The following is a 25004-nucleotide window of genomic DNA, read 5'->3' on the forward strand; positions in this document are numbered from 1 at the left end:
ACCACACAGCTAGACACTGACACAGAGGAGGAAATGGACACGTCAGAGCCAGAGTCAGAGAATCAGGAGGAGCAATGAGGAGTAGAAGACTCAGAAGACTCATGAGTAGAAGACTCAAAGGGACAAAATAAGGACAAATTACAGGCTAAATAAGCTGACGCTCTTTTTTTATTTTATTTTAGATGGGTCTTTTTTGTGGGGGTTCAATAAAGTTCAAAATTATAACCTAAATAAAGTTTTGAAAGCCTGTTTTTATTTGTATAGAACAGTATGTCTATTTTGACGACAAAGATAATATAAGGGTCAGAGACAAAAACCGTCAGTGTGCAAAAAAAACTCTAAATTCCCATGGAAAGTTTCCTCCTAAAAATTCCCAGAATTTTGCAACCCTAGCCCTACTGTGTTCTATCTCCAACCCCTCAATCAGACCTTTCACCAAAATCTGCCTATTACCCACACTTGACTGTATCCTTGTGCAGTCTGTTCAGCTTATCCATCACTGTCATAGTTAAATCTAACTTGATTTTTCCCTCATCCCAGCTTGAGTCCACGGCTCTTATTTACAAAATTCGCTAAGATTGAGACCATTTGTTCAGCTAACTCTGCTGCATCCTCCCCATGCCTGCCGAGCCAAATTTCCCCTAAGTGTCCCCCCCCACCGCCCTACCCTGGAACTCCCATCTTTCTCTAGTTTTGCTAGTTTATCTCTCCTCATGCCTACTCCATGCTCATCTTGTCCATGTGACCCATCTTCTGCTCTCACGACCCTATTCCCACCAAACTCTTGACCCCCCTCAGCTTCCCTTCATGGTCCCCATGTTAGCTGACACTGCAAACTGAGTTCTTTCCTCGGGTACTGCCCCCTCCCTTTCAAATCTGTTGCCATCGCCCCCTCAAAAAAACAAAACAAAAAAAAAAACACCTTTGACCCCCCCCCCCCCCCCCCCCCCCGTGTCTGCCCCATATCCAATCTCCTTTTCCTCTTAAGCCCTTCAACATGTTGTCGCCGCCCGAATCCGTGCCCATCTTTCCTGCAAATCTGTTTGAACTTCTCCAATCAGGCTTCTGTTCCTGTCACAGCACTGAAACGGCCCTTCTCCAAATCACAAATGACATCCTGTGTGACTGTGACCAAGGTGCACTATCCCTTCTCGACTTGTCTGCTGTCCAGCTGGGTGGGACTGCCCTCGCCTGGTTCCACTCTTACCTATCCAGTCGTAGCCAGAGAATTTCCTGCAATGGTGTCTCTTCCTGCCCCACACGCCGTTAACATTTGAGTCCTCCAAGGATATATCCTTGGCCCGTTTGTATTTTTCATCTACATGCTGCCCCTTGGTAACAACATCCAAAAACATGTCAAATTCCACGTGTAAGATGATGCACCCACTTCTACCGCACCCACTTCTACCTCACCAACACCTATATCCACCCCTCCACTGTTTGTGCTGTGAGACTGCTTGTCTGACATCCAGTCCTGAATGAACCAATATTTCATTCAATTAAACATTGTGGAAACCAATGCCATTTTCTTCGGCCCCTGCCATAACCTCTATTCCCTTGTCACCAAATCCATTCCTCTCCCTGACTACTGTCTCAGACTGAACCAGACTGTTCGTAATCTCGAACCTGAATATTTGACCCTGAGCTGGGTTTCCGACCCCATATCCTTTCCATTGCCAAAACTGACTACTTTCACTTTCGTAATATTGTTTGTCTCTGCCCCGCCTTAGCCCGTTTGCTGCTGAAAATCTCATCCATGCTTTTGTTGCCTCCAGACGTGATTATTCAAATGCTCTCCTGGCCAGCCTGCCATCTTAAACCTGCCGTAAAACATAAGCACATCCAAAACTCTGCTGCCTGTATCCTAATTTGCACCAAGTCCCGTTCACTCATCATCCCAAAGCTCGCTGACCTGCACTGGCTTCCGTTCCAGCAACGCAAAGATCTTAAAATTCTCATCTTCCTGTTTAAATCCCTCCATGGCCTCACCCCTCCCTATCTCTAACTTTCTCCCAACCCTCAGAACTCTGCGTTCCTCCAACTTGAACCTCTAGTGAATCCCCCACTTCAGTTCCTTCAGCTGTCTAGGCCCTAAGCTCTTGAATTCTCTCCCTAAACCTCTCTGCCTCTCTACCCCTCTCTCATCCTTTAAGACCCTTCTTAAAAACTACAATGTCTTCTCCTTTGGCTCAGTGTTAGCTTTTGTCTGATTTACACTCCTGTGGAAAGCACCGTGGAACGTTTTGCTATATTAAAAGCACTATGTAAATGCAAGTTGTTGCAGCAATACTTTGTAAAAAAAGAAAAGATGCAAATTAATTTAATGTTTCTGTTTTATATATCGGGCTCTGTTGTAAAAACCTGCAGTGTTGCAATTTGATATCTTGTAAAAGAGCTGTGACACATGCAGTTTTATTTTTTTTAAATGATCCCTGGAAAATCAATCTTTTCACTGTCTTGAGTATATCTCTCTGACTTAAATTCTTTATTAGCGCTGTACACACCCTAACAATATAACCTCCATTTCTCTGGTGTATATTTAATAAATCATTAGTTCTCTACTGTGTATAAGTACTAATAACTGAATCATGCTCTTAGGTACTGAATGTATAACTAAACACCCACTTTGGCATTGGTTGTGTCTGGCTATAATCTCGCCTCCATGTGAGCAGAATCCATCACTGTCAACTAGACTCACCCTTTAATGATGAGTTAAAGCTTTTGGAAGTTTTTGCAACTGGCCTTCATAACTACAACTGATTATTTTTCCTGCATATTTTTAATTGTCATTATTAGCCCAGCTGGTATAGACAGTGGATATATTTTTTTCAAATTGTAATAGCGGGCAAGCTGCTGTTCTCTTTTTGTATTGTTGCCACAGTGCCCAATGAAGGTCTACTCAGCTGTACAAAATGCTGAATTGACAGTTAACCATTTCTTTGAGCAAATCATTTTTAGGCTGTAGAATTTATTTGAAACGAGTATTCATTTCACTGCTGAAAGTCATAGTTATACAGCACAGCAAGAGGCCCTTCAGCCCATCATGTCTGCGCCAGCCATCAAGCCCTATCTATTCTAATCTAATTTTCCAGCACTTGGTCCGTAGCCTTGTATGCTATGGCGTATGAATATGCAACACATTGTTCTTGTATGTTACTGATTCAATGTGCTGCATCTCCACCTGTACTTAATGGCTCATTTTAAGACACAATGGCCTGGAATTTGTGGTCAGTGGCGAAGCGACTGCGCTCACCGCTGACCTAAGAAAGCTGCCCACAAAGATCTAGCAATCTCTGCGCCGTGAATTTCAGTTCACCCAACATTAGTTTGAATCTAGCGCAAATCAAGCGAGACTCCAGCGTCCAGCACCAGTGATGTCAAGAAGCAGGCTAAGCAGTCAATCACTAAAGAATTTTCAGACAGCAAACCAGGAAGTAAAATGCGCAGATTATAATTTACTTTTTATAGAGAGCGAAATAAAGATTGGGACATTACACAGGACTAAGGGTAGAAGCTGAAATATTATAAACTTAAAAAATATTTTTTTAAATGTCATTCTTATAATAATGGAAAAGTTTGACATTCCACAAATCTAAAATTAGTTTTTTAGGGCCAGAACGGTTGTTCAGCAGTGAATATGCCGTTTAAAAACCCAGTTACACCTCTTAATGAGGCTTAACTTTTTCGGTAGGGGAACTGGGGGGTGCATTTAACAGCGATATGTCAGCGTAAAAGGGGAATTTTTCATCCTTCAACGTGATTTGAATTGATTGCCGGCTCCGGGGAGTTCCACAGCGCAACCTGTGGAGGAGCAGGGAATGACGAACACTAACTTCTGGATTTCTGTCTTTATCTGCTCATGCGCTGACTCCAGAAAATGCTGTCACTTTCAGAGGAGTAATGACGGTGAACGCTTTTGGCGTCATTACCACTGCAAAATCCGGTCTATTAACTCTTTCTTCTGGCATAGCTCTTGAGCAGTGTGAGGCTTAAATGAACTGTAATAAATTGATGATAAAAAACAGTTACAACTGTAGTAGTTGGGATAGAAATCGATGAACTGAACTGATGCTGGTTGAGTGTAAGCGCTAAAAGAAATCCCTTGAGAAAGGAAAATACTTACTTTACAGGGTTAGCTGAGTGTGTATGTTGGATTTCTTCAGGGAATTGCAGGACTGTTGAAGATGCTAGCTGTAGCGTCAAGAAATTGATCTCTTGATTACTGCATTTGCATTGTATTATTACCAGTATTGTAGAGCTGTTTTAATTTAAAATAGTGTTATGTATCATTTGATTGGATAATTTGGTGCCCAGTATTGATAAAACTTAGCAATGCCAATATTGGAAAATGTTTTCTTCAGAGTGTTGCACCTTTCTTTTGGAGCTCCTCTGGTCATCATGCACATTGGCAGAACATGGTGAGATTAAAATGACAAACTCTCCTTCATGGTTCTTGAAATTTCTTTCCTCAGTTCGGCAATTTTGCCCTTGTGGAATCATCACGTTGAATCCCAACAGTGTTCCCCCTTTTTTTGGATGTGCAGCCCCTCCACAGTTTCACGCATCGCAAAGCTTTGCCTTGGAAAAAGCCGTTCCGGGCGGCACAGGACCGGCAGAGAGGTGCACGGCGCCACCTTATAAGGAATGTTGATCGTGTAGTGATTTCAAGTTGGGAAAATGTGCCAATATTGCTCTGGGAAACTTGCTTCTCCCACAGCTGTCATGATATTCTTTCACTACTTGTGCCCCTGATCTAACACTATCTAACTTCTCTTGTTAGTCGTGGTTGGACCACTTTTCCTGTTGGGTTTTTGTGCCTTAAAGGAATGTATATTTGTTGTAAATTGTGTGAATGTTTTAAATGCTAGCCATTGCTTGTCTGCCGTCATACCTTTTAATGTAGTTTCCCAATCTACCTTCGTCAACTTACCCCTCATATCTACGTAGCTTGCTTCGTTTAGATTTAAGACCCTGGTTTTGGATTTAACTAAATCACTTTCAAACTCAACATAAAATTCTATCGTAATGGTCACCCATTCCGAAAGGCCCCTTTACTACAAGGTTATTAATTAACCCTTTCTCATTGCACAGTACTAGATCTAAAATAGCCTGTTCCCTAGTTGGTTCCTCAACATACTGATCTGGAAAACTATCTTGTGTATATATTCCATGAATTCGTCCTCCACGCTATTACTGCAAATTTGGTTTGCCCAAATGTAGATTAAAGTCCCCCATGGTTACTGTATTATCCTTGTCACACGTGCCTCTAATTTCCTGATCAATACTCTGCCCTACTTTACAACTACTGTTTGGGGGCCTATAAACAACTCCCACCAATGTTTTCTGCCCCTTGCTGCTGTTTCTTATCTCCACCCAAACTGATTCTACTAAGATGCTTTCTTTCCACTGTCTTTATCCAATCCTTTATTATCAGGGCTACCCCTCCTCCTTTTGCACTTTGCCTATCTCTTCTAAAAGTTAAGTATTCTGGAATATTTAGTTCCCAACCTTGGTCACTCTGCAACCATGTCTCTCTAATGGCTATTATATCAAACCTATTAATTTCTATCTGTGCTATTAATTCATCTATTTTGTTAATGGATATTTCTGGACCACAGCTGGTCAGATTACTGAGCAGTGATTTAATGATGGATATTCTGGGATTGGCTAATATGTGTTGTATGTGGGGTAGCCTGTGCAAGATTAATAATTAACCACTAATTGCTGTGTATAGCTCCCTGGAGATAATATAGGATGCTTGAAATAGTCCCTTGCCTCTTCTGGCAGTCTGAACAGAGCGGGATTAAAGGGAGTGGACTTGAACAGTGTGTTTTATTTGGGAATTTGGAAAGATTGGGGAGGGAGAAGGAGTTGCTGCTTTTTGCCTACACTGCTTGGAGTGCTTTGTGTTCTAGGTAGATATTTAATTTCAGTACCCTTAACTTAATCTAGATCAAGTAAGTAGTCAAGAAACTACACTAAACAAAGTTACCTCATTACAAATTTCATTAAATAAAACAAGGTCATATAAGGATAGCAGTGCAGGTGGTGTGCCGCAACTGCAGCATGTGGGAGTTTGTGGAGAGCACTGTGATCCCGGACAACCACGTTTCCAGTAAGTGCCTGCATCTTGAGGAACTTCAGCTCAGAGTTGTTGAGCTGGTGTCTGAGGTGCAGACATTGCGGGGCATCAGGGATGGGGAGAGTTACTTGGACACTTTGATCCAGGAGGCAGTCTCACCCCTTAGGTTAGGTAGTAGTATAGGTCTGGTTAGTGGTCAGGGACAGGAGGGTGTGACTGCAACTCAGGCAGGTAAGGGGACCCCAGGTGCAGTGCTGGAGGAGCCTCACCCTTTGCCCTTGTCCAACAGGTATGAGGTTTTTGCTGCCTGTGTGGATGAGGGAAAAGCCTGCAGGATGGATGAGCAAGCTGACCATGGTGCAGGAGGCCATTCAAATGGGGGGAGTAAAAGAGAATGCAGTTGTAGTAGGGGACAGTATAGTCAGGTATAGATAGTTATCTCCAGCCGCGACAGAGCGTTCCGAAGGTTGTGTTGTCTGCCTGGTGCCAGGGTTAAAGACATTTCCTCGTGGCTGGAGAAGAACCTGGATTGGGAGGGGGAGGATCCAGTTGTCGTGGTCCATGTACGAACCAACGACATAGGTAGAACTAGGAATGAGGTTCTGCTGAGGGAGTTTGAGGAGCTAGGGTCCGAATTAAAATGCAGAACATTAAAGTAATAGAATCATAATGGCACAGAAGGAGGCCATTCGACCCATCGAGTCTGTGCCAGCTCTCTGCACAGCAATCGAGTCAGACCCATTTCCCCGCTCTATCCCCGTAGCCCTGCAAGTTTATTTCCCTCACGTGCCTATCCAGTCTCCCCTTGAAAACATTGAGTGTCTCCGCTTCCACCACTTCGGCCGGCCGCGAGTTCCAGGTCCACATCACCCCTGTATCTCTTGCCCAAAACCTTAAATCTGTGTCCCTAGTTCTTGTACTATCAATTAGTGGGAACAGCCTTTCCCCGTCTAGCCTATCCAAACCTGTCATAATCTTGTACACCTCTACCAAATCACCCCTCAACCTCCTTTGCTCTAATGAAAACAAATCCAGCTTCTCCAACCTGTCCTTGTAGCCAAGATCTCCCATCTCCAGAACCATTCTGGTAAATCTCCTCTGCACCCTCTCAAGGGCCTTCACATCCTTCCTAAAGTGTGGTGACCAGAACTGGACGCAATACTCCAGTTGTAGCCAAACCGGTGCTTTATAAAAATTCAGCATAACTTCTCTACTTTTGTACTCAATACCTCTATTTATGAAACATAGAAGATAGGAGCAGGAGTAGGCCATTCGGCCCTTCGAGCCTGCTCCGCCATTCAATGAGATCATGGCTGATCATCCAAATTCAGTACCCTGTCCCTGCCTTCTCCCCATATCCCTTGATCCCTTTAGCCTTAAGAAATATATCCAACTCCTTCTTGAATATATTTAATGAACTGGCCTCCACCGCCCTCTGTGGCAGAGAATTCCACAGGTTCACCATTCTCTGGGTGAAGAAATTCCTCCTCATTTCTGTCCTAAATGGCTTACCCCTTATCCTTAGACTATGACCCCTGGCCATCAAAAACATTCTTCCTGCATCTAGTCTGTCCAGGCCTGACAGAATTTTATCGGTTTCGATGAGATCCCCCCCTCAATCTTCTAAACTCCAGTGAGTATAAGCCCAATCAACACAATCTCTCCTCATACGTCATTCCTGCCATCCCAGGTATCAGCCTGGTGAATCTTCGCTGCACTCCTTCCATGGCAAGAACGTCCTTCCTCAGGTAAGGCGACCAAAACTGCACACAATACTCAAGGTGTGGTCTCACCAAGGCCCTGTACAACTGCAGCAAGACATCCTTGTTCTTGTACTCGAACCCTCTTGCTACGAAGGCCAACATACCATTTGCCGCCTTAACCGCCTGCTGTACCTGCATGCTTACCTTCAGCGACTGGTGCACAAGGACACCCAGGTCTCTTTGCACTTCCCCTTCTCCCAATCTATTGCCGTTCAAATAATCTGCCTTCCTGTTTTTGCCACCAAAGTGGATAACCTCACATTTATCCACATTATAGTGCATTTGCTATGTTTCTGCCCAATCACCCAACCTGTCCAAATCGTACTGGGCTTCCACTCTTGTCAGCTGTGGCTCAGTGGTAGCACTCTTGCCTCCGAGTCAGAAGGTTGTGGGTTCAAGTCCCACTCCAGAGACTTGAGCACATAATATAGGCTTCACATTTCAGTGTTGCATTGTCAGACATGCCATCTTTCAGATGCGATATTAAACTGCGGCTCGGTATACTGTCTTGGATGGATGTAAACAATCCTACAGCACTGTTTGGGAATTAGAAAAGAGGAGTTCTCCTGGTGTCTTAGCCAATATTTATCCCTCAACCAACGCCTGAAACAGATTATCTGGACATTTCTTTCATAGCTGTTTATGGAAGCTTGCTGTGTGCAAATTGGCTGCCGTGTTTCCTACACTTCAACTGTTACTACATTTCAAAAGTACTTCATTGACTGTGAAGTGCTTTGTGATGTTGTGAAAGGTGCTGTATAAATGCAAGTCTGTCTTTTTTTCACGAATGTCCAACTGGTCTCTGATCCCAGAAACATTATCATGCAAGGTCCCCAAGCAGCTGTCACTGCTTTTAGCAAGCGACACTCCACCATCCGCCCTAATATTTGTAGAATTCGCAAAATTGAACATTGTCCTATAAGGGTCGATTGGCAGAAAAGGCCTTAACTTTTAAAGACTGTTTTAAAAAGAAGCCCAGAAAAAGGGGCACACAAAATGGCCACCAGACCCTGTGACCAGCTTTTGGGACACTTTAAAATGGTTCCTGCAGTCCCCAGACAGCTTTTGTGGATTCAGCCCACAGAAGGTTCTGGAAGGCAGTTTCAGGGAAAACCAAACCAGACAGGGCCCCATACATATAGATTGGATGCAGATCCGATCAGATCGGCCTGTAGATAAAGGCCATCTAAATGTTTACCCAGAGAAAGGGGAACAGATTCAAGTTCGAAGAGGGACATTAAAGACAATACAAGGTCATTCCAGACCAGAGATGGCAGTTACCGGCCATCCCGAAGATACTTTAAAAACAAAGACTACCCCGCTGTGCTACAAGCCCGCCAAAAGTTAAACAAAGACTAACCTTGATTTGGCGGGAGATAAGGGCCTCTTTGAGAAGTATAACTGTGGTCCTGGGGTGCCATCGGTAGCTTTTTTAGCTTTTTGGGAACTTTTGCAGCTTTTGGAGCTTGGTGGAGAGCTTTGGCAGCGTTTGCAGTTTTCGGTACGCTTCTTAGCCTTGGGAAGGCTTGACATCGGAGAAGGTGGTTCGAAGAAGACGACGAGGAGACCCGGGGTAGTCATCGGGAGATCATCGACAAAAACCCCGGGCCATTGACGAGAAGAAGAGAAGACGAAACGCCCTATGGCGACGTGTGTAGTAGTACGGAGAAAAACGAGCTGCGGGCGAAATGATGGTCAGCGCGTCTTGCTGAAGAGAGATGCCATCAGCCTGGACAGCCCGCTGCACCTACAGTCCACTGATCACATGGAGACAGGACGCTTGAGAGGACCAAAACGCAGACTTCAAAACCTCTATTTCTAACTGGGATTGGTGAGCATGTTTCTGGCCCCTCATAATCTAATCTAGCTGGGCTTAGGGGGTGGGCATTTTGGGTATAATTTAACAATGAGTTGTTGTCCCTTGATGTTCTGTGTGTTTCCCTATTTCAGGATGAACCTTGTAAAACATAATATGCCTGTAGATATGTTGGTTAGTACTGTATAATGATTTGTTTTCCCCTCCCATGTACCTTATTGGCTGATACTCAATTTTTCCTTTGTGCAATAAAATTTCATTTCGTTTCATTAAACTTTGGTCTATAGAGTATTCTCTGCATTGTAGTTCCTGCCTCAAAGTCCAGTGTATAGAACCTAAGGGGTGAGTGGGTCGAATCACTCAGTGTATTACTGTGCAAGAGAGCGAGGCCTCTCGAGCGAGAGAGACCGACCTCGGCGATCGAAAACCCCCTTACATATTCAACACTTCCGCCAATGTAACAGATTGGCTGCTGAGGAAAAAGCATACCCCTTACACTCGTGCCTCATGACACCCCTCTGTGACCCCACCATGTCTGAGCAACACGGGTATAATCAAAGCTGGGAGACCACCAGGATGATCATTGAACACCATATGGCTGCTGAAGCAGAGGTTCAGCTGCCTGGACAAGACAGGACAGGACAAGTGGCTCAATTGGTCCCACAGAGAGTCTCTTGCATCCTGCACAACCTTGCCATACAGAGAGGCCTTCATTTGGAGAAGGCAGAGCAGCAGCGGTCCTCATCGGATGAAGACCAGGGTGAAGCTGAGGAAGCGGCAGAAAAAGGAGAATCATCTCAACACTTTGCAGCAAGAGATGTGACCAGCTCGTTCCCTTGCCCTGAAAACTTACACAAAGCGTCTCTGCAGAAACAGTCCTTGTTGCATTCTTCACCACTCCCTTAATCATTCAGTAAAGTACATTGAAACTATTCATCCAACTTCTATACCAATGATGCACTGACCACGCAGCAGCAGAAGCTGCTATAACAGCACTGCACACCAAATATGATCAAGGTGATGAATTTAATGCCAATCACAATAATTGCCGTCAATTAATTTCTCACCCAATGGTTAATCCATGGTACCTCTCAAGGTTTCCTGGCCCTCCTACTCCTATGAGGTGCTCCCCTAGTGGCCTAAGGAAACTGGTGGAATGCTTCTGTTTCTCAAGTTGGGGCTGGGGATTACCACTTCCACTGATCTGCGGGAGCAGACGATGAGTTACTCCTTGCTAACCCCCATCTATTTGGTCTACCAATCTGTCCCAGGTGGACACCTGACTCTCCAAGCTGAAGCCTGCATGCAAACTGCAGAGTGCTGATCCCATGCTAAATGACATCACATAGGCTGTTTAATGCTTTAACCTCCTTGGCAGGCCTTCCAATTACTCGTACAACTACTTGTGTGAGTCGAGCAATTTTCTTTTCCTGGCTGGGCCTCTTGAAGACCTCACCTCTGTCCTGCTCAACAGAGCCAGGAGAGGACCTTGCTTTCCAGGGTGTTGTCTCTGCCACTAGTACCTGTTGCTGCTACTCATGCTCGCTGTTTCACTATGTACAGACCCTTTGAATTCCCTGTCTAACCCATGCAAATAGCCAATGTCTATGCTGGTGCTTTGGAGGGGTGGTGCACGTGACGGGGCATTCTCAGGAGGATTGCCCTCCTCTGGGGTATCTTTTTCAGAAAGCTCTTGCTGCTGAGAACGAGATAAGACACCAGTTATCATGGCACTGAGTTGACATTAACAGTTGACAGTCTTGAGAAAGTTGTGAATTTTGTTGAATATTTACTGAAGTGAATAAAGGATTTTTAAGTTATATGCAGACCTCCTCTCCGATAACTGCTTGTCTTCTCCAATGCTCGTGGCTTTACCTGAGCCACTAATGTCCAAGGCTTCCCGCTCTGTTTGATGTGAAGGCAATGTCATACTCCTCCCCTGGTCTTGGTCCTCTCCTGAGCAGCTAGGCCCTTACAAAAAAAAGGGCAAGAGTTAGTGAGTGGCTGTTGAAAAGGCAAGTGGAGTTGTGTAGGGCTTGAGCATATAGTGCACCTACTGAGAGTTGGAAAAGAGGGATGGAGAGGGAGGAGTTGCTGGTTGTGCAAGTGCTAGGATGTGAGAAGAGAATGTTCATGTGTGAAGAGAGGAAAGGAAGAAGTGAGTGTTTAGAATGAGAGAGGAGGATGTTGCAGTGTGCTCTTGTGATTGTATGTTGAAGGATTTGATGAAGCGGACAGAACTGTGCTGGGAGAGGGGGTAAAAGGAGCATTTTCAGATTTTGAGATTGATGAACTGTACTCATCCCTTGCTGCCAATGTGAGGTCATTGAACCTCTTTCTATATTGAAACAAGGTCATGGGAGTGACGCTGCTGGCACTGACCACCTCGGCTATCGCTGTCCAGACCTGGGTATACCCCTGCGGGTGCTGGTACATCCCTCCTTGCCCTGACCTGCTCCACTCTGACCTTGAGTGGGGCATCTGAAAACCTGACTGAAGCCCTGTGATTTGTTCTCCAACTTGCTCCTTTTGGCAGCAGTCAGACATGCTAATCAGCCAGAAGTGAATACAATGCCGTGATAAGAGATGCATTCCGCTTTAAGTAGACCTTGGGCGGCTGGCTGCGGAAATTATGCAGAGGAAATGGACAGGCAGCCTATCAATCATAGTAAAATGAGGCTCAAGTTAAAATTGCCGGGCTTCACGCTGACGACGTCAGGGTTTCGCTGCTTGCCCGCTTTCCCAACCCCCCCCCTACCCGATTTCTGCCCCAAGTCAAAATCAGGGCATCTGATGCCTCCTTTTATGAGCAGTTTTTAATCCAATTTGGTACCTTCCCCCAAATTTAATACCTCTTTAATCTCCAGTAGTCTCCCATGGGATACCCTATTGAAAGCTTCCCGAAGGACCAAATGCATCACATTCACTCTATCCACCATGTTTCTCACCACCTCAAAAGAACTCTGTCAGGTTTGTTGTGTACTATCTTCCTTTCTGAAAACTGTGTTGGCTGCTTTGAATTATTTTCTTCATCTGCTGTCCAGTAATTTCATCTTTTGAGGATTCCAAAGTTTCATTACCACAGACATTAAATGAGCTAAACTTTAATTACCTGAGTTAGTTCTATTTCACTTTTTGAAGAAGTATATTGCACTGACCACTCCAATTTTCCAGGACCCCTCCATTCTTAATAGAAGGTTAATAGAACCCTTAAATATAATTTCTAGGGCTTCTATCTTTATTTCTCTTCCCTTTCCTCTCCTTTTCTCCCCTCTCTCTTTTCTCTCCCTTCTCTTTCTTCTCCCCCCCCCCCCTCTCTCTCGCTCTTCCCTTCTCTCTCCCGGTCAGGCCCCATCTGGAGTACTGTATTCAGTTTTCAGGACCACATCTCGGGCAGCGGGTGCAGTGCAGATTCACCAGAATTATACCGAGGCTGAGGGTTAAATTATACAGGTAGGTTGCATAAACTTGACTTGTATTCCCTTGAGTATAGGAGATTGAGGGCGTGAGCAGATCGAGGGGTTTAAAATATTAAAAGGATTTGCTAGGATCGATACGGAGAAACTATTTCCTCTGGTGGGGGACTCGAGAACAAGGGAGCATAATCCTAAAATTACAGCTTGGTGATTCAAGAGCAAAATCCAGAAGCACTTTTTCACACGAAGGGTAGTAGAAATTTGGAACTTTGTCCCCCCAAAAGGCTGTGGATGCTGGGACAATTGGAGCTTTCAGGACGGAGAGATTTTTGTTAGGTGAAGATATCAAGGGACATGGAACAGAGGTGGAAAATGTATTTCTCTGTTGCTCTTGAACACTTGTTGCACAGAAAGATTACTTGTCGTTGCTCGGGAGTGGTCAGTGCTGTAGTTAAAAAATAAAAGGACTTAATGTTTTGTCGTTAAGTGCGTGTATGCGCATACGTAGAAAACTATTCGAGTTGTCAGCCTCTTTGAAGCTTTTGGTCAGCTTTTGCTAAAAAACTGACACTTGGAGTTAGATGGAGTACACTGGTACATAGGCTTGGTATAACCTATGCTGCATGTATAACTGACATTTCTTTTGCTTTGCAGTACACAAGTATAGCTTAAGTGGTGGTTTAAAAATTTGAAGAGGGACATGAGTGCTCAAGACATGAGTATTTGCAATGGCGGCATGCCTCCTTGAACATTTTGATATTTGACGCCTGATTTGGTGCCTTGATTGGCATTTTGAAGCCTACTGTAATTGAGTTTAAATCTAAGTTTTTTAATTAAGTAAAACTCATGATTCCAACCCCACTCTGAATTATATCTCCAAACGTTCGTAATTCCACAAGTACAGGGACAAGAATTGTCAAATAAAGCCAGTTCGTGCATTTACACAAAGGAACATATTTCGTATCTCAAAATCGCAGCTATAACTAGCATTGATTAAAATAAACCTTCACACAGGCAGCAGTCAGAGGAGGTGGGGGGGGGTGGGCAGGGGTAAACATTACAAGACATCTATAACTGGGACTCTCTGAATTGAACAGCACACTTTAAATTTTTCTGCCTTAAATTTATGCGCAACGAACAATGGGAAGAAAGTACTGTCTGATTCCAGTTCTGCGCTCAGACCTATACAGTTTGGACAGTTCTATCTTCCCAATGATCTGATTAGTTAATATTAGCAACCTCCAATGCTAATGGATGGGAAGCTCATTTACTTGTAAAATGCTGATGGTAGGCATGTACGAGTCTTTTCATTACTGGGTACCTTGAGCATAGTTCAAGTTATTGGTGCTTTTTTTTTTAAACTGCTGGGTATGAAATTCTCCTTGGTCCTTTTTTTCTCTCCACATACCATACCATGATACTCTTGTAGGTGAAGAACATTCTCCACAGATGTTCAATATACTACTTTTTAACTGGTTGCTAGGAAGCATATGTCAGCCTTACAATGACTTGCTATATATCTTCCATTCCTTGGTTTACTTCACCACACAGACTTCTCCAACTAATGCACTGAATTAAGGGACTGAACCTCTTTATTCCAAAGTACTGCACATTGGTACTCTCAACAAGCAGTGCTGTCATCTCATTCACTTATGTTTAACTTTGTTTCTCTGTTTCACTCTCCAGCTTCTGAGGCTCAAGTGAAAGTGGAGGACAAAAAAGGCCAGTTAAGCAGTCACTCAACTTCTACTTCTGGGCAAAGTGTGAACTCTGGAACCAAACAAGGTGTGTAATTTTAAATTCTATGTGATTTAAATCTTGTATATATGTGAAGTTGATTTAGAAGTGGCATTTTACAGATTTCACAATGCCTATTGATAAAAATTGCTTTTTATTAAGTCTAATGGTGTACCTATATTAAAAAATCTGTGTACTTCCTGTAACTCTTCAGTCAACATCAATAAGGGAAACTGCTATATAAACATTTATATAATGGGGGTAACTACCTAAAAATGTCAACATTTAATAAGAGGAAATGGAATAATTTGCCTTTGTGCTTTGTTGACTAAGAAAATAAGTTGCGCAGTGCTTTGGGGGGGAGTTTTGCTGCACTTTTTTTTCTCTTTAGTAACTGAAATTTTAAATGTCCAAGATAAGGATTTAAACTCATTTCAAAAAATTACACTTTTTACAACAAAATTTACATTTATACCTTAAATTGTTGATTTCTTTTTTAAATGGTTTCATTTCAAATTTTAACATGAAGGCCACTCCATGGATAGATCATTCTTCAGAAGTAGAACATCCTGCTATCATACTTAAATCTGCCTATACTAATCTGAACCTGTGTTTCCTGGTCCTATTCACGTAGTTTATTTTGACTTAATTTTCCATATTTATTTATTCCATATGGTTGTCTGGTATCTTCTTAGGCAGTCCCTCGGAACCCAGGATGACTTGCTTCGACATTAAAATGAGTTCGCAGGTGACTGATTTAGTCCAATGCGGACCTACAGTCTCTGTCACAGGTGGGGCAGACGGTGGTTGAAGGGGCGGGTGGGTGGGGTGCTTGGGTTGATGTGCGCTCCTTCCGCTGTTTGCGCTTGGCTTCCGCTTGCACCCGGCGAAGAGACGCGAGATGTTCAGCGCCTTCCCAAATGCTTCTCCTCCACTTTGTGCGGTCTTGGGCCAGGGATTCCCAGGTGTCGGTGGGGATGTTACACTTTTTCAAGGAGGCTTTGAGGGTGTCCTTGAAGCGTTTCCTCTGCCCACCTAGGGCTCTCTTGCCGTGCCGGAGCTCCGAGTAGAGCACTTGTTTTGGGAGTCTCGTATCGGGCATGCGGATAATGTGACCGTCCATCGGAGCTGATGGAGCGTGGTCAAAGCTTCGATGCTGGGGATGTTGGCCTGAGCAAGAACACTGATGGTGCGCCTATCCTGCCAATGGATTTGCAGGATCTTGCGGAGGCAGCTTTGGTGGTACCTCTCCAGTGCTTTGAGGTGCCTGCTGTACATGGCCCATGTCTCTGAGGCATACAGCGGGGCAGCTATCACTACTGCTCTGTAGACCATGAGCTTAGTGCCGGGTTTGAGGTCTTGGTCTTCAAACACTCTCTTCCTCAGGCGATCGAAGGCTGCACTGGCACACTGAAGGCGGTGTTGGACTTCGTCGTCGACATCTGCCCTTGTTGACAGTAGGCTCCCGAGGTATGGAAAGTGGTCCACGTTGTCCAAGGCCTTGTCGTGGATTTTGATAATTGGGGGACAGTACTGTGTGGCGGGGGCAGGTTGGTAGAGGACCTTTGTCTTACGGATGTTTAGTGTAAGGCCCATGCTCTCGTACGCTTCGGTGAAGGTGTTGACGATGGTTTGGAGTTCGACCTCCGAGTGAGCGCAGACGCAAGCGTCGTCTGCATACTGTAATTCGACGACAGAGGATGGGACGACCTTGGATCTGGACTGGAGGCGATGGAGGTTGAACAGTTTCCCGTTTGTTCTGTAAATTAGCTCCACTCCAGTGGGGAGCTTACTGAGGGTGAGATGGAGCATTGCAGCAAGGAACATTGAGAAGAACGTTGGTCCGATGACACAGCCTTGTTTGACCCCAGTTCATACATGAATTGGGTCTATGGCGGAACCGTTGGTCAGTATCACGGCTTGCGTGTCGTCGTGAAGCAGGCGGAGGATGGTGACAAACTTTTGAGGGCAGCCGAATTTGAGGAGGACACTCCATAATCCCTCACAGTTGACAGTGTCGAAGGCCTTTGTGAGATCAAAGAAGGCCATGTACAGCGGTTGGTGCTGTTCCCTGCATTCCTTTTGTAATTCAGGTGCGGTGAAGATCATGTCCATTGTGCCCCGTAGTGGGCGGAAACCGCATTGCGACTCTGGGAGGAGCTCTTCGGCCACTGGGAGGAGCCGATTGAGGAGGATTCTTCTATTACATCACCTCTTCGACCTCTCCTTGTTGATTTTGCTGCTCCGCAGTGGTTGGACGTGTTGAGACTGTTAAGACTCTCAGGTCTCCTTTAACTCCATCCGTACCTATTTTAGCACCATTCATGGAGTATGTATGTTGCTTATTAGCCTAGTTGCCCTTTTTTTTTTGCTCCTCCCCCACCCACCTATCTAATTTAAATGATTTTTGATTGCTATCTGTGTTACTTATGAGTTTCTTGGTTCCTCCTTGGTTTAGGTGTAACCTTTTTCTCCTGTACTTGTCCTTTTTTAGTTCTGAAAGTAATCCATTATTTATGAAAGTAGCATTTGTATTTGCACCACGTTGCCAGTTGTTCACTTGCATCCTTCGTTTTCTTGGTGAACTCTCCTCCTCCTTCCCCAACAACCAGAAGTATGCCGAAGAACATTACTTTGTGCCCTCTCTCTTTTGAGTCCTCATGTACTTTGAAGGTGTGTATTTTTGCCCCGCTATCATTTACCCCTACATGGACAACCATGACTGGATCCCTTCCTGTTCTCCTTAGTGTTCCTTCTAACCTTATCTTCAATACTGCTCTAGCTCCAGCTAGACAACTTAAAATCCTGTAGCTATTGGCCCAAAAAATTGCGGTCGGCAGCGTAGCTACGGAGCACGTTGCTGAACTACGAAAAGAATACGAACTTGCCTTGTGCGAGGCCCAGAATGGAGTCTTGCTCTTCAGCGCTGTAGAGTTGTGCGCAGTGTATGCGTCACGAAGGCCAGGAGCGCAGCGTACAGCCTATGCGTAAGGGAAGACACGCCCACAAAAGCTGTCAAAACTAAGCCATGCCCATACAAACTTCTCTGTCTCTTCCATTGAAATAAACTTAAACTTTTAAGAACTTTTTTAATTAAACTGGTACTATCAGCATTTTAATTTTTTTCTTCAAAACTCACAATTTATTAGTCCTGTTTGGATACTCAGTAAATGTGTTGTGTCTCCTACAAGTAATGTTGAACTTCAGAAAGGGATTCCCAGCCATATATTCAATGTTATTTTTCAGAATTAAAATATTATTCAGACCTCTGGTAATAAATAAATTTATTTTTATTGTTTATAGATGCATTATATTATCATTTTTGAGTTTAAAGGAGAATAGAAACGCTAATTTTCGCTCCCTTGCCTCTCTCCCTCCCCCCCCCCCCCAGCCCAGGAGCACTGAGGGCTGAATGTAGAACCTCCAGTTTATTTGTTTCATAGTGCACTGTGTGATCTGGGCGACCTTTTGAAAAGGAGGTTGATTGCTGCATTGGCTTCTCAACTCGCCAAGATTTCTTTGGCAGCATCTCCCAAACCCGCGACCTCTACCACCTAGAAAGACGAGGGCAGCAGGCGCATGGGAACAGCACCACCTCCAAGTCACACACCATTCTGACTTGGAAATATATCGCCGTTCCTTCATCATTGCAGGGTCAAAATCCTGGAGCTCCTTCCCTAACAGTATGTGGGAGTACCTTCACCACACGGACTGCAGCAGTTCAAGAAGGCAGCTCACCACCACCTTCTCAGGGCAATTGGGGATGGGCAATAAATACTGGCCTTGCCAGCGACATCCACATTTCAGGAACAAATTTAAAAAAAAAAAAAAAAAAAAACCTGTACGGCAAAGGTTTTGGTTGGGCTACATGGTTGGTGGATTTCCCTGTGTGACGCTGGCCAAGTTTCTATTGTCCTTTCAACTCAAAAATGAACATCATAATTATAATGCATCTATAAACAAGGTTGTTTTTTGGACTGGAGGAAGGTATACAGTGGTGTTCCCCAGGGGTCGGTTCTAGGACCGCTGCTTTTCTTGATATATATTAATGACTTTGATGTGGGTGTATAGGGCACAATTTCAAAATTTGCAGATGACACAAAACTTGGAAAGTATAGGGAACAGTGAGGAGGATAGTGATAGACTTCAAGAAGACATAGACATGCTGGTGGAATGGATGGCAATGTGGCAGATGAAATTTAACACAAAAGTGTGAAGTGATGCATTTTGGTAGAAAGAATGAAGAGAGGAAATAGAAACTAAAGGGTACAATCCTAAAGCGGGTGCATGAACAGAGAGATCTAGTGGTATATGTGCACAAATTGTTGAAGGTGGCAGGGCAGGTTGAGAAAGCAGTTAAAGCTTATGGAATCCTGGGCTTCATGACTAGAGTTATAAAGTAAAAAAGCGTGGAAATTATGATGAACCTGTATAAAACACTGGTTCGGCCTCAACTGGAGTACTGTGTCCAATTCTGGGCGCCACGCTTTAGGAAGGATGTGAAGGCCTTAGCGAGGGTGCAGAAAAGATTTACAAGAATGCTTCCAGGGGTGAGGGACTTTAGTTACGTGGACAGACTGGAGAAGCTGGGGTTGTTCTCCTTGGAGCCGAGGAGATTTGATAGAGGTGTTCAAAATCATGAGGGGTCTTGACAGAGTAGAGAGAAACTGCTCCCATTGGCAGAAGGGTCGAGAACCAGAGGGCACAGATTTAAGGTGATTGTCAGAAGAACCAAAAGCAACATGAGAAACGTTTTTACTCAGTGGGTGGTTAGGATCTGGAATGCACTGCCTGAAAGGATGGTGGAGGCAGACTCAATCACTGCTTTCAAAAGGGAGTTGGATAAGTACCTGAAGAGAGAAATTTGCAGGGCTACGAGGAAAAGGCGGGGGAGTGGGTCTAGCTGAAGTGCTCTTGCAGGGAGCCGGCACAGGCTCGATGGGCCGACTGGCCGTCTTCCGTGCTGTAACCATTCTATGATTCTATGACAGAATTGGTCACTGAAATCTGATAGATGTTCACTTTATTTAACTTTCTTAGTCAACTTCCCAAGCAATTAAAATGAAACTCGACCGACAAAAAAACGTTTCCTCCACCAAAACGTACACAATATACATATAAGATGTGAAACATGCTCCTGCGCCTGCTTTCACTAACCGGAAGAAAAACGTCCATAATTGCTGGGCAGTTGGTGGGCAAATAGCCTAACTCTGCACCAGCAATTGGGATTTCTAAGGCGGTGCGGATCATCTGTCAAGGCACACTTTGACAGATTGCAAGTGCGGGATTTAGCGCAAATGCATGCAGAAATCCCGAACTTGTATGTTTCAAAGACGGTACCCACTGCAAAATCTGACCAATTTCTTTGCTTAGCACAGTGGGTGTGATTTGAAGAATCCCATCCCATCCATGACCACCACCTCTGCATCTTTTGTTCCAGCTCTCTCGTCTGGCTTTCTAGCTAAAGGGAGTCTGGTCTCAACTGGAATTTAGCACTGACTTGAAATTATTTTTTGAGTTTTAGTGCATTGAGTCCATTCTTTTTAGTGGAAGGACAGTTGAAACCTGATTTGTGCAGAACTTGCATATTGTGGCAGTTTCTGCAAGTTGAGTGTCCAGGACAACCACAGGTAAAGAAGTGTCTCTTGGTGGATTAACCTTGAGCTCAAAAGTTACTGAGCTTGAAAAACAGTTGGGAGATATTCTGCATTATATGGGAGGATGAAGTGTTCAGAGTGCACATTGTAGGAGGTGTTTACTGCAAAGAGGAGAGGAGGAAGAAGTGGGTCACCATTTGCTTGGGAGTGGGGCTGGTGCCTGGGTGGGGTGGTAAGAGGAGGATTTGGTAAAAGCAGTATAAGAAACTCTTGGAGGTCTCAAGCTATCTGATAGGTATACAATGCTAAATACCCATTTATCAGGTGTGAGTGACTGAGGAATTGAAGTCACAAGCAATACTGCAGCATTAGGGAGAAGAGTTAAGTGCGGGAGTGCAGTGGCAGTGGAAAATTCAACAGTGAGGGGAGTGATGTGTTGTCTCTCGCGTGCCCAGATACGGGACACTAACTGGGCCCAGAAGTTCTTGGAAAGGTAGTGGAATCAGTTAGAAGGCATAGTCCATGTTGGGACAATGATGTCGGGAATAAAATGATTCAGATCCTGCAGAATGTTTGAGATAAATGAAGCAGCAAGAATTAAACGGTAGTAATCTCCAGATCAGTGCCATGCAGTAACTACGACAGGACAATCTGATTAGGGAGGTAAGTACACTTGAGGTAAAATATTTTGGAAGTAGGAATAAGAAAAGGCAATGCCTATTAAATAGTACAATTTTAAATGGTGTAGAGGAACAGAGGGACTTTGGATAGCAAATGCAGAAGCCATTAAAGGTGACTGTGCAAGTAGAAAAGGCCATTAAAGAAATGGCAAGCAGAATGCTTGGTTTTGTATCTTGACATCAAAATAGAAGCAAGGCAGTCATTTCATTTTGAATTTGAAAAGACTTCATCTAGGCTACAGATATGTGCAGTTTTTGACACCACCTTGTAGGAAGGATATGAAAATAAGGGGAAAGTTGCAGTGTAGGTTCACTAGGATACCTCGCTTGGGATGAGAAGTTACAGTTATGAAGGGAAACTGGAAAAGTTGGGTATTTTTTGGTTCGTGCCGAATAGATTAAGGGGTGAACTAATAGCAATCTTCAAAATTATGAAGGGTTAGTGACAAATTAATAGTGATAGATTGTTTTCACTGGTTGGTGAGACAATAACAAGGTACAAAAAGGGTAGATTAGAACAAAAATTTGCGTAGAGGGTGGTTAGAAGCAGGCATTCTTGGCCACAAACTGAATCCATAAATTCTTTTCAAATGAATTAGATAGTTGTTTGTAAAAGAGGAATATTGAAGGGTATGGGAAGTGAGCAGGAGAGAGTGGGATTGGATCAAAAGCAAGCATAGAATTGATGGGTTGAATGGCCTAACATTCTCATTCTATATATAATGGATAGCATTGAAATAAGTGATCTGCCAAACTATAATTTTTAAAAAAAAATCAATATTTTGACTAGAGAATAACATTTCACGGAGGTTGTGCTCTGGAATAAAAACGTTGCTTGGTTTACAGATCTTCCTGTTATTCGTGTTGATGACAAGCAAAGGCTCGCCAAGGAACGCAGAGAGGAACGACAAAAGCAGCTGGGTAAAAAAACACACGCACTTCATTTTTTTTTACATTTGGAAGAATTTTTTCCCAAAGATTATTGGTATATGGATTGTATTACCAGAAGTGGATATTAAGGCTGAGTCAACAATAATGGGCCAGAATTTACTGTAATCGGCGAATGAACAGCACCCGCTGTTTGTTAGACTTGCCCTTGCCCATTTAATTTCCATGAGTTTTTCCGCCGCAAATTTATGCAAGTGGGATATCTAAATGATGTGGCGCCCTCTACAGGGCATCGGGGGCCTGTGTGAACATGGCAAGCAACTGTGTATCTTAACCAATCAGACTGAAGAATTGTTAATGAACAGCACTGAGTCTGAACCAGGAAGTGTAAGTTAGAATAGTGAATTCAATGTCAAATCAGGTACAGAAAGTGAAATAGAGAGGAAAAGAAAGATTGGATTAAGAGAGAGAAGAGACCAAGAAAAAGTTTTGTTAAAACTTGAATTAAAAAAAAAAAAAAAATCTCAATTAAAACCTGAAGGAATGAGACTTCACACTTAAGTTAATTTTCAGTGCCAGAGAGGTTGTTTGGCAGCAATTAACATGTCATTAAAAAGGGTACTTGGACTGAAATGGACAAGCCCTAATTTTCTGTGGTGAATTTAGTCCATATCTACTGTGCAAGTAGGGTTGCAAAATTCTGGGAATTTTTAAGAGGAAACTTTCCATGGGAATTTATGGGAATTTAGAGTTTTTTTGCACACTGACGGTTTTTGTCTCTGACCCTTATATTATCTTTGTCGTCAAAATAGACATACTGTTCCATACAAATAAAATCAGGCTTTCAAAACTTTATTTAGGTTATAATTTTGAACTTTATTGAAACCCCACAAAAAAGACCCATCTAAAATAAAATAAAAAGAGCGTCAGCTTATTTAGCCTGTAATTTGTCCTTATTTTGTCCCTTTTGAGTCTTCTACTCATGAGTCTTCTGAGTCGTCTTCTCCTCATTGCTCCTCCTGATTCTCTGACTCTGGCTCTGACGTGTCCATTTCCTCCTCTGTGTCAGTGTCTAGCTGTGCGGTGGACACTTCTGTATCTGGCTCAATAAGTTGTAGGTTCGCCCGGATAGCCACCAGTTTCTCCACTCTCGTTAGTCAGCCTGTTGCGCACCTTTGTATGCGTACTCCCAAAAAGTGACCAGTTTCGTTCAGAGGCCGCTGATGAAGGTGGGATTTGGAGTATCACCGATGCAATGGGTGACAGGGCCTCGGATGCACAAAGTCCCTTCCACCAGGTATGTGCACTGATATGCTTGCATGATTCCCATATCCCATCCCCATTCCAAAGACCTTGCTTGGTAGAGAACTTTGCCAGACTTCCCAGAACTTTGCCCACATCCAGATTGAGATGGTGTGAGAGGGTAGAAATCACACTGTAAGCGCTGTTGATCTGTTCTCCAGAAAGTATTGGTCTCCCAACATGCTTTGGGTTCAGCATGTATGCTGCAGCATGAATCGGCTTGACACAAAATTCTTGACGCGTCGGTATGAATTGAACAATTGCCTTCTCCTCTGCTTTGAGCAGCAGGGATGTGAGTAGGGCAATGCTGATTTGTTCTTTTAAATCAGTAAAAAGCCTGAGAACATCTGACAAGACAGCGTCATCTCCTTCAATCTGAGCAATTGCAGATGCTACTGGTGAGAGTAGTTTAAGGCTGCTAACCACTCTCTCCCAAAACACATCATCCAGCAGTATTTTCTTGATGGTGGTTTCCATATCCCCAGACTGGAATATTGCCATTTCTTGCAGCGACTCCTTACCCTCCAGAAGGCTGTTGTACATTATGACAACACCACCCCATCTAGTGTTGTTGGGCAGCTTCAATGTGGTGTTCTTGTTCTTTGTCATTTGCTTGGAGTTGTAGGTTGCTGCAACTACCTGTTTTCCCCTGACATACTTAACTTGCTTGGCTCTCTTGTACAGTGCTTCCATGGTTCTCAAACCCATGATGTCCTTGAGGAGCAGGTTAAGCCCATGAGCTGCGCACCCAATAGACGTAATATGAGGGTAGGCCTCCTCCACTTGAGCCCAAGCAGCCTTCATATTCGCAGCATTGTCAGTAACTACAAAGACCTTTTGTGATCCAAGATCGTTGGATAAATGCTGCTGCATCTTTGTGGCATTCTTTACATATGGCTTTCTACAGTGTTTGCACATGTACACAGTCTTTCCATCTTTAATGCCTGGGGTAAAATGCTTCCACACATCCGACGGTAAACGTGGCATTGTTCTATGCAGAGAAATAAAGGGCATTCATCTCTGTGTCGAACTGCGGTCGATCAGCACGATTGCAACAGGGCGAGTACATTTTTGCTGATGCTCCATGTGATGGAAGCATGACCTGTACACACACGACGCTACATCACCAATAGTGTATTATTTTGTATATTTTAAATTGAAGGACAAGAGTTCAACAAGTAACTGGCTTATTTGGTATAAAGTCTGATTTACTTACTGCATCATCACATCAGCAGAAAACAAAATGACTTCCCTCAGGACCCCTAACCTGGATCTTAAAAATACTATAGCAGTCTTACAGATGCCTGCAGGCCAATCACAATTCGATATGCAAATATTACAAATAGAGGGAGCTAATCGCTCATCCAACCAATCGGGACACATTTGTTCAGTCACACACAAAACTTGTAATTATTAAAACAAGCCAAGTAAGAAGATAAACATATATTGATTAAGAAATTCCTTAATAATTAAGATTCCATCTCTGTTAGTAATTTTAAGAGAGGACCTGTGGGGGAGAAAGAAGAAAGAAATACAAAAAAAACAATATTATGCTAGCATGTGCTTTTTTGGGCAAAATTCCCAAGCTAAACTTCCTGTGGAAAATTTCCAGAAATTTACCGGAAACTTTCCACCCCTTTGCAACCCTACGTGCAAGTACTGGAACTTCATGCTGTTCAATACATTTCCATGGGGAGCCAGTCGGCGAGATGCCTTTCCTCGC

The 25004-nt window shown here is 43.7% G+C and overlaps 1 protein-coding gene across 12 annotated transcripts in view; it reads left to right on the forward strand.

Annotated features, from left to right (window-relative positions):
- The window catches only part of map7b (microtubule-associated protein 7b), a 144738-nt gene that overhangs the window by 64124 nt on the left and 55610 nt on the right, over positions 1 to 25004 (forward strand). For 11 of the 12 annotated variants that reach the window (XM_085997525.1, XM_085997515.1, XM_085997518.1 and 8 more), the window contains exons 2-3: positions 14764 to 14862; positions 21938 to 22012. In XM_085997525.1, the coding sequence (XP_085853651.1) occupies positions 14764 to 14862; positions 21938 to 22012 (174 nt within the window). The remainder of the gene's footprint in view (positions 1 to 14763; positions 14863 to 21937; positions 22013 to 25004) is intronic. The other variant, XM_085997519.1, reaches the window with a different exon arrangement.

The sequence above is a fragment of the Somniosus microcephalus genome, chromosome 9 (genome assembly GCF_052327205.1).
Source record: "Somniosus microcephalus isolate GS21.2 chromosome 9, FLI_Smic_1.0, whole genome shotgun sequence".
NCBI classification, from domain to species: Eukaryota; Metazoa; Chordata; class Chondrichthyes; order Squaliformes; family Somniosidae; genus Somniosus; species Somniosus microcephalus.